Source organism: Nelumbo nucifera, chromosome 3 (assembly GCF_055504915.1).
Source record: "Nelumbo nucifera cultivar China Antique chromosome 3, China Antique-T2T, whole genome shotgun sequence".
NCBI classification, from domain to species: domain Eukaryota; kingdom Viridiplantae; phylum Streptophyta; class Magnoliopsida; order Proteales; family Nelumbonaceae; genus Nelumbo; species Nelumbo nucifera.
In genome coordinates, this window is record NC_142651.1 from 35,870,976 (window position 1) to 35,881,116 (window position 10,141).

The window sequence follows — 10,141 nt, forward strand, 5'->3', positions numbered from 1 at the left end:
ATTATATATTTTATAAAATATATAATATGTATTTTATATATTATATAAATAATATAATATTTATTAAAATATATATTTATAATTTAATATATATATATATATTATTCTTTTCTTTATAATTTCAATCTATCTCTCTTTATTCAGCTGCTTCAACATTAATAATAATAATAATATAGGCTAAATTTCGGACCCGGGCCCAGACTCAGGCTTCGGGCTTTTTATGAGGGCCAGGCTCGGGCCCAAATTGTAGGCCCGATGGTCGGGCCGGGCTCGGGCTCGGGCCTTAAAAAAAATTGTTGAACAGGTCTAGTCCTGACGTTAGTGTGTATTAACCTTAGTGGTTGAAAATACAATATCAAACAAATTCAATTCTTCACTGGACCGGGGTTTAGGATAAAATGAAATGATAAAGCTTTTAATCATCTCTTGCAAATCAAACTTCACACCATTCGCTCCGAGTTTTTCCACCAACTCATTAAAATTCATATTATTACCAAAAAAAAATAAAATAAAATAAAATTCATACGAATTTTTCTTTGCTTTGCTCCTTGAATGTCCTGAGTTCTGATCATTCCATTCCATGACGGACTTGTAATCAAATTGAAAGCTCAGCCTGGAAAAATAACTTTGAAACATTATATACTCGAGACAGTTGAGTGTTCATTCAAGGACCACTTTTTTTTCAAATCATAAAGATGCAGACCCACGTCCATTGACTCCAAATCTCCTGCACTTTCCTCAATTTTTTCTTGCATTTTCATTCAATCTGTGATACCTGCGTTTGACTATGATATAGAGAAGATATGATATCCGAAAAGCATCTCACCAATCAATTAAAATTATAAATATGGTAGTGAATTAAGTGTTAATTATCAAAATTCATAGATGGGTTTTGATTGGTCAAAACTCTTTCCATACCATATCTTTTCCGCATCATAGATTTCCCTATCCATATATAAGAGAAAGAAACTGATAATATACATGTGATGGCCTCCTAGAGTAAATGGAAGTGCAAGAAAAAAAGTGGAGGTGATTTGGCATTAAATCCAGTAGGGTGACAGGGTGATAGTGGAAAAGGGGGAAATAAAGAGGGCCCATTTAAGTGGAAGATCATGTCACGATCTCCTTGAAAAACCACAGTTTCCTCAAAGGGTTACAAATAAAATAATAGCTTACATAGCAAAGCAATATAGACCAAAAAGAGAAAAACAAAAAAAAAAAAAGGAAGGAAAAGATGTACATCCAACTTGAAGGCTACGACGAAAAAACTAAGATAACCTCAAAGTGAATTCCATACGAAAGAAGAAACGAAGAAGGTAAGAGCCAGAGGCCTAGAAGTAAGAAAACAAAAACAAGAAAAGAATTGATGGAAGAACTCCCAACAATACGTCAGAGGCATTATTTTGGGCCTATTATGTTTGATTCTTTTTGGAAGAAGCTTCACCGGTCCAGTAAGTTTTAACAGCGACAAGAATTTTTTCAGGGTTGAAGGGTCCACTCTCATGGTCCATAATCTGGCTCTTCCATCTCATTCCATCTGTTATACTCTGTATCTTCACAAGAACATCTACCGTGTCCCTGAATATCACAGTTCCTTCTGGCCTTAGAATTCTATCCATTTCCAACAGAATGTATGTAATATCACACCTGCCATTACAGAAGTAATCAGTATTGTTATGCTAAGCTTGAACCTCTTGGCAAACAAACTGATAAGTCTAAGTTCTAATACCTGTCTTGGTAAATGCTGAACACGCCGCCGGCATGGATAAGATCATATGTTCTTGGATATGTCGAGAAAGCCTCGCACCAGTCGTGATAGGTACCTATGAATCCCCTCTCATAGATCACACCTAGAGTGTCTTGATTTGTATTGGCTGGAACTACATTCATAACCCACACTGGATATTTCACAAGGGCTGCTGCAAATCCCCCCATATAAGCATTCATGTCCATTATGTTCCTGAATCGTCCTTGAGTGAGCGGTGGGATAATCCGCTTGTAGCGTGTTAACCTATCTTTCCACAGTTCATTATCCTCTTGGAATTTCTTGGCAGTGATACTTGGGATAGACCCACTTTTTATTCTGGGAGGAACGGAAAATGCCCGTTCCGGCCATTTCTCCAGTGCCCCTCCAGCAACTTCATCCGAGCTGCTTATTTCTGGTAGTGGTGTGATGCAAGGTTCCATATTTCTGTACCTATTTGCACACATATAGACAAAGGCACACAGACACATTAAGCTAAGTGGAGTGTGGATTACTCTCTAATCCGAACTGTAAAAGTCTGTAATGGACTAATGGTTGATTGTTGTATGGTAAAAAGAGTACCATGCAGTGTCTGGAGCATCTGATTTGCAGATGTGTGGCGTTTTGAAAACCCTCCTACTCTTTACACAATCGATATGGTTCAAGGGCTTTTGCCAAATTGCCAGATCATCTTTCTCAATCACTTTCTTCCAACAAATACTTTTGGCTATCTTCTCTATTGCATCTTGCTCTTGCTTTAGATCTTCTTGAGTTCTCTCCCAACCTCTCCAGTACTTCTTCCAGCGGATTGGGGGTCCAGAGAGAATCCAATAACCACCAGGCCTTAGAACTCTGTCTACTTCAATCAGGTATAACCCATCTATAGAAAACAGCTGAATTCAATACCATTTCTAAAAATTTAACAATAGAACGGAAACAGATTATACTGAGTTATCATCATAAATCCACTTTGTGACTGATGGAACAGATTACCTACCATATTGTTGCCATGGAATCAAGCAGCGTGAACAGTGGGCCATATCAAAAGCTCTTGCTGGGTAGGGCATCCTCTGTGATGCCATAACTCCAATCATGGCAGGAACTCCCCGTTCCAGTGCAAACTGAACCTGAGCTTCATGCGTATCCCTTGGTGCAAATGACATTGCTAGGATATTTCTCTTTAGCAGGTAGGCTCCCCAACTTGCAACCTCCATTATTAGACAGATAGACCCAACCAGAAACAAAAACAGACACACCTCAGCCCATATAATCAGTGGTTGTGATTCCTACACTCAAAACTCAATTTAGAAAAAAAATGAAACAGAAATAGAGCATGGATTAACATTTTCTTACTCCACATCCTGTATCGAGTGCAGTCCTGATTGTTCCACTGGTAAGAGGGATGAGCTTGTTTATGTCATCAATATAAGCGTCTGCGCCGCGAGGGAACATGGTGCCTCCACCAGGGAATCTGAACCGGTTGCCCTCAACCTGAATCCAATTCTGAACGGCCTTTTCAATACTCAACTCTTTGTGAGGAATGTTATCGTACCAAGCGTAGTCCCTGCTCTGAGGCCATTTGAAAGGGTTCTTGTATTTGGGGGGAGCAGGAATCAAGCAACGGAGAAGTTCCTCCTTGGTGGGACAATGCCTCTCCCTGTATTTCAACATGTTCCGATCAAATTTCCTTCCCCTTACAGGATCTTGGCAAGGAGTGTACTCACTGTACGTCATGTCACAAGGAGGGAATTTCTCAATCCCGTCGGTTTCATTGATCCCCACTTGGTGATGAGCTTCAAAATCGAGGGAGACAGTGGACAACGACGACGACGATCGTACTTTGCCTGCTGTATTGGATTCACCATCACACCCCACTTTTGTGTAAACATCTGAACTCTTTAGAGGGGGGGAAGTGGTATTCTGCCAAGCTCCTAAGACGTAGGACAGGACGCAGAGGCCACTCACACACAAGATCCAAGTGAGGCGCTTCCTCTTTGATTCTAGCTGACTATACTTGGGAGATCCACTGTACTCCTTCGCCATCTAATCTGCTGCAAATATGTGTTCTGGTTAAGTGGATATGGAGGTGGAAGGAAAGAATTTGCAAGACAACAGAGATGATGTTTTTTAAGTTTGGATTTAAGAAGAGGAGCGAAAAAATGGCTTTTCATTAATTTCTCTTCACAAGAAGACGCAAAGAACCTGACTAACAGAGAGCGACATATATATAAGCAATAAAGACGAGGAAACAAAAAACAGCTAATGTAATACCATTAGAAACAGAGAAAGAATGGCAGAAATACAGAGAGAAAAATAAATACTCGAAAACCCATATGAGATCATCACTTCAGATAGAAAATAAGCACGTAAGAATGCGAGACAGACGTAGAACAGAGAACATCCAAGGCAGTCTGCGTTGATTTTTTTTTTTTTTTCCAATCAGAAAACCCATTTCAAGGAGAAGATTCACCAACACTCACCCTAAATCAGTTACAGCAAAAACGTTAGGAACTAAAATGTGCAATGGCTCAAAAACTCAAATGTAAAAACTAAAACCATCAAGAAGAATCCAAAAATAAGCTCTCTTTTCCCTCTCTAAGACCAGAAAATCTCCCTGAAATACGCCATCTTAGAGAAAACCACACAAAACCCACTGAAACACCAATAGAAAGCAAGAGTCTCAATCCCAGAAAAATACGCAAGGCACTCCCACCACAAAAGCGACATAATCTGTAATGATAGCAACTAGCCCAGGAAAAAAAAAAAAAGAAAAAAAGATCATACCTTTGGGGGATTCCTACCTCTTTCTGTTAATTTCCCAGCTCACTCCACTAATATCCTATATCCTACAGTAAAAAGAAGACAAACATAAAAGAAATGCTTCGTTTTTCAGATTCTCTTTTATCCTTCAGAAACCGTGAAGCTCCCAGGAAAAGTAGGAACCAGAAACAGCAACCCCCATGACCAGGAAGAGAAGTTTTATTTGTGGAGAAGACCAGGAAGAGAAGGTTATACAACTCCGGAACACGGTGGTGGTGGTGGTGGTGGTGACAAAATGATAATGTGTGTCATCCAGGTACCGTAAAAGAATAGCTGGGTCGGGGATGGTAATTGGTGGCTGGCTGGCTGGTGAGATCTGGTAACGTTATTCTGGGTTGGGTTTTTTTTTTTTTAGACTTTTTTTATTTATCTATTTTAAAATTATTTTTCCATTGAAGATTGAAAGACCAGAGTGTGGATTTGGTCTAAAACAACAGGGGCTCTTGCCTCTTGTGCTCTCGGCAGGGGGCGAGAAAGGAGTATTCCCAGGAGACTGACCAGCCTCAAAAAGCTGCCCTCTTCTCAATCACCTTTTCATTTTTATTACTATTTTTAATAATCATTTCTTGACTCATAATTCATGAATATCGCCAAAGGAAAAGAAAAGAAAAGCCGAATTAACAGACTGGAATCTGGAATGGCATTTTCTGTGGATTTTTATGGAGGAAATTACCGGATAACCCGGAGCGGAGAGGGCAAGGAATTAATATTTTCCGGGCTTTTTTGGATAATTTGGATATAGGTATCATGTACTTGGGATAATGCCCTCGACTTTCTATTTTTCGTCAGAGAGATGGTGTCCAAACTTTCAAATGTACCAATTAATACCTGAAGTTTCAAAAATATACATTTAGATCCAACTCCGGTAAATTATCTTAATGGTGAGAGGTAAAATTACAAAATTGTTCATGTTTTGTGTTTTAATTCTCGTTTTCTCACTCTTCATTTTCTTCTATCTTCAAACTTGATCTTCACAAAGTTGTGTTCATATTATTTTTACAGCTTTTTCTTCAACTATGTATTGAGAATATCTCTTCATGAATAAAACTATACAATTATGGAAATGTAAGTTGAGATATCCTGCCAATAATACATGTTTCAAACTTCCTATACCACTATTAATTTGAGCTGACACGGGGCCCACCATAAAAGTGGTAGGGTGTTTGAACGTGTTTAGTTGGCAAATGATCCAAACTCCAAGATGTTCTCAATACAAGGCTGAAAGAGGCTGTGGGAACGAAATTAACACAAATTCGTGAAAACTGAATCCTCCCTCTTGAATTTGAGTTCACATCTTCGCCCTACAAGAATTCAAATCAGCCTCCCACAAGGCTGAAAGAGGCTGTGGTAAAATCAGTCTCAAAACACATTTCCGCCATGTATTGGGAACATCTCCCGATGATAATATCAGAAATGATAATGTCATCATCGGGAGATATTCCCAATACACAACAGGGATGTATTGTGAGACATTGTGGGGTGCTGATTTTATTTCGCCCCACAACGTCCCACAGCACATTCCTGCTGTTCATTGGAAACATCTCATCATCGGGAATGGTATTATCATGGAGAGATATTTCTAATATACAGCTAGGAATGTTGTGTTGAACTCCTTGAATTTAGCCTTTAGCAATTCCAATTTGCATTTAAAAGTAGAAAAAAAGAAGAAGAATAAATAAAAAGAAGGTAAAAACATGGACATTTGCATAATTTTACCACTCAAGTATAATTTAACAGAATTGGACTTAAATATAAATATTTGGAAGTTTAGGTACCAAAATAAAACATTTTAAAATTCAACTACTAAAATGAAACTATCTCATAGTACAGGTATCTATTAATAATTTACTTTTTTTTACCAATATAAGGACAACCGTCAGACAAGAATCTACATGCGCCAACGGCTTTATATTAGCACATTGGATTGGAAGCGGTGCTCTTTGATTTTTTTTTAATCCAACGGTCGATGATTTTTGACTGGATGGAGGATGACTGATCCGGCTGAAAAGGTTTTCATGTGGTGGTCCACCATCCACATGGATGAGAATATGAGATGAGACGCCTAAACCATTGACCCATTTATTCGAATCTTCAACAAAATATCGGCACCGGCTGGAGAACATGCGTCCGATCAAATGCATTTTGCACTAAATTTTTGGGCTTTGCTTGGAGTTGGAGAGATAAGGGGATAGAGTTTAGGTTTAGGGTTTGAGATCGGATTAGCAGTTAATTTCTTAACTGCCGTTTATCATTGATTCCACAGCCATTGTGTTCGGTGAATTTAAATTATTAAGGTTAGGGTTTAAGATTTAAAATTTAAATTTATAAACCAATAGGTATCGACCACGATGGAAACGAACTAAATCCTATTAATTAATTTTCAGCCATTCGATTGGAATGCGTGGGCCCTAATACCCGCTGGTATTGGATTTGGTGGGATTGGAACTTGATTCTTAACACTTAGGTTTTATTTGATTGCAATGCAAATAAATTTGTATTGATGTAAAACTATGATAGTGCAAATGATTTGTGTAAATTCTGATTTATTTTTGTTTCAAATTTTAGCTTAGGCTCAGTTTGGAAGGAGTATAAATATAAATTTGTAGAGTGTAAAACTATATATTTTATATTATTTTGTATGAATTTGTACTATATATATTTGTATTTGTACTCCTTCCAAATTGAGCCTTATTTTGTTTGATTGCTGTAAACATGAAGTAAATTAAGACACGAAACAGAATAAAGTAAATTTCAAAACAAAATTAAACAAGAATTTGCATTTTTTTTTATATTTGCACTCCCATGCATTTGTACTATTGCAAATAAATTTGCACACAGCCTCAATAATAGGAAAAAGAATAATGAAAACTGGGAAGTATGGATTTTAACCAATCATGAAAGGACACGCCATTGTTTCTTTTAAAATTAAAAACACCAGCGATGTATATAATAACACACTCCTACATATTATTTGAATGCTGGCGTGGCCCCGCTTTATTAGGAGCCTGTTTGGAGGGGCTTATGTGTTAATTGAACTGTGTTAAGTGAGAGGCTTTGGAATAGGGGTGCAATTTGAGCAGGAACCCAATCCTAAAAATTGGGCTTAAAGCGCAAGATTGAGGTCAAGTTTGAATTAAAATTTGATGTACTTGGGTGGGGCTTAGGCCCCGGGACGAGTTTAGGTTGGCCAATCAACCTACACTAAAAATTAATATACATGAATGTGTATAAAATGTATATATAGTTTATTAAAAATTATGCATATGCTTGTATGTACGCAAATGTATGGATATAATCAGGTAGGGGCTCGGGTTAGGATAAGGCCGAGTCGGGCTTGGACCAGGTTTGGGCTAAACCTAGCCTGAAAAAAAAATTAAAAAAAAAGAAAACTTTTGAGCATAAGCTCATCCTGAGGACCGAAAATCCCAAACTCAATCCATATAAAATTATATGTTGAGACGGTTCCAACTCGTGTTGGACCTACCCAAGTTGCACCCATACTTTGGAGAGACTACCAGAACTAGCTTTACAAAAAAGTCGATTTCTCAGCTCAATGACCACATTTTTTTGGTTTTTCAAGGTTTATAACAAACACAGCTTTCTGACTCTCCATGTACCTTGTAACACTAGAAGTTGTTGTGGAAAAGCTCTTCCAAACAAGCACTAGATCACAAAAGAATACAGCTACGGTAATCACAGCAGATTTGATTTCCCACTAAAGGCGCTTTTCCTGTCAGACCGGAATCTATTCAACACCTCTATCCCACCTCGTATGTAATATAGGTGATAGGCAAGGTTCAAAGTATCAATATGATATGAGTTTTGGTCGTATCGTTTTGATACTTAGAAACGGCTGAAATTTTATTTATTTTTAGTTTTTTTTCATATTTTGGTCTTTTGGGAAGCTTTTAGAATACTTTTTATTATTAACAAAAATTGGGGGTCCGAAACACCTGGACCGTATCTTTTTCAAAAGATACAATACGATACACCCCGTATCAGGCGTATCGTATTGATACTTTGAACCATGGTGATAGGTGCTTTGATCTCTTACAAACCAAAATTCTGCTCACATTATATTCAACTGCAAATTGAGAATTTTTCCTGTACATGTATTAAATTCAAAACAAGATTCTCTATTTTATATATCATTGCATATTGACAACATCTCCTTATCAACTTAACATAAAAATATTCTTAATATGCAGTTGCATGCATGAGAGTTGAGAGAGCGACTGAGTGAGAGAGGAGTGGAGCTTTGAAGGAAATGGGATAAGCAAAATGACATATTTGACTTCAGATTATATCATATAACAATTAAAAAAGGCAAAAAAGAAAAAAGAAAAGAAAAGAAAAGGTGCATGATACTATAATGTTGGATAGATATCACCGCCCCCATTACAAACTTCCTCCAGAAAAGTTGAAGAAAATAAATAAAAAATGGGGAGAAGGTGATCACGTTGTGTGTCAGGGGCTGGTGTTCAAATCGAATACAGATCTGGGGGTTCCCGTCTTCCCGAGTGTTGAATGAATCGCGTTTTGTCAGGTGCAGAGCATAATATGCTCTTGGTAATTGGTAATAACACTAGACAACACAACACCCTCTCGGTGTCCCACTCACTCTAGGGGCACACATAAACCAAGAGAGGATTTTATAAAAATGAAAGGTGCACACTAGGGGTTGAACCGTTAACCCACCATGGGCGAAGATGGTTGAACTGTTAACCATTGACCTAGGAGTGTAAATAGCAGCTTAACCTGATTCCTCTAGTGTTGGGTTAGGGCTTCAGTACTTCAGCTTGAGTCGTCCTCAATAACCATTGCTGCCGAGTGTTTAGGCTATGTACTTGAAACGCCTGTATATGTCTTAGTAGGCGCTACTAGCCACGGAGAAAACTTTTAATAGCTCTTGCCTCTTGGGTTTTCATGACAAACAAAAGACTCTGATTAGTAATTAATAACAGAAAAAGGAACCAAAAATGAAAAGAGAAATCATACATCGCTGCTAGGTTAAGTTGGTAGGGGGTTAAACCCTATAGGGTTGGGGTGGTTTTAACTTTTAAGAATGGCATTTTTGTTAAGTTAGGTCAGGGCGGGTTCAGAACTTCAGATGGAGGCATAGAAGCGAACAAATTGGCATCGATACATTGACCCAACCCTTTTTATATACAATGTAAATAATGCTATGCTGATAATTTCTTTGAATTAATTGTTTTAGTATATGTAATACTAGAACTTGAAAAATATGACCCATTGAGAGGGTGTTTTAATAAAATGCAAAAAATAGGATAGTTTTAATAAATCTATGCAAAATAGGTCCTCTCTCAATTCCCCCCAACCCTTCCCTACCATGAAGCAAAAAATAAATAAATAAATAAAGAATAAAGAATAAATAAAATAAAATAAAAATAAAAAAAGCAACCCTTCCCTTCCTCTCTGCCCAACGTGGAAACTACCTTTAGAGGCTCAATTTGGTGGCAATATGGCATATTATAGCTGTGAACAAAATAAAGTTAGAACCCCGTTAATCTGGAACTAACTACCAATAGAAGAAAGTAGAGACCTAAATGATTTATT

General features: G+C 37.6%; 1 protein-coding gene across 8 annotated transcripts; it reads right to left on the reverse strand.

Annotated features, from left to right (window-relative positions):
* Positions 1–1,097: 1,097 nt before the first annotated feature.
* On the reverse strand, positions 1,098–5,043 carry LOC104593011 (S-adenosyl-L-methionine-dependent methyltransferases superfamily protein). Of its 8 annotated transcripts, none has more exons than XM_010252670.3 (6): positions 4,546–5,043; positions 3,098–3,792; positions 2,742–2,952; positions 2,327–2,624; positions 1,730–2,197; positions 1,098–1,647 (listed from the first exon to the last, which is right to left on the reverse strand). In XM_010252670.3, exons 2-6 carry the CDS (start codon positions 3,785–3,787, stop codon positions 1,413–1,415), a joined length of 1,902 nt encoding a protein of 633 aa, XP_010250972.1. In that variant the 5' UTR covers positions 3,788–3,792; positions 4,546–5,043; the 3' UTR covers positions 1,098–1,412. The 8 variants fall into 8 exon arrangements, with proteins under 8 accessions (XP_010250972.1, XP_010250938.1, XP_010250929.1 ...); XM_010252636.3 differs by having other exon boundaries at positions 4,529–4,902; XM_010252627.3 differs by having other exon boundaries at positions 3,098–3,795; positions 4,529–4,772.
* Positions 5,044–10,141: the final 5,098 nt, after the last annotated feature.

What these genes read in the sequence shown, in the direction of transcription:
- LOC104593011 (XM_010252670.3), bottom strand. Translation starts at nt 3,787, where the DNA reads ATGGCGAAGGAGTACAGTGGATCTCCCAAGTATAGTCAGCTAGAATCA. An exon ending in CACTCGATACAGGATGTGGA is followed by an intron (nt 2,953 to 3,097) that starts GTAAGAAAATGT and finishes CTAATAATGGAG; the next exon opens with GTTGCAAGTTGGGGAGCCTA. An exon ending in GATGCTCCAGACACTGCATG is followed by an intron (nt 2,198 to 2,326) that starts GTACTCTTTTTA and finishes GTGTGCAAATAG; the next exon opens with GTACAGAAATATGGAACCTT.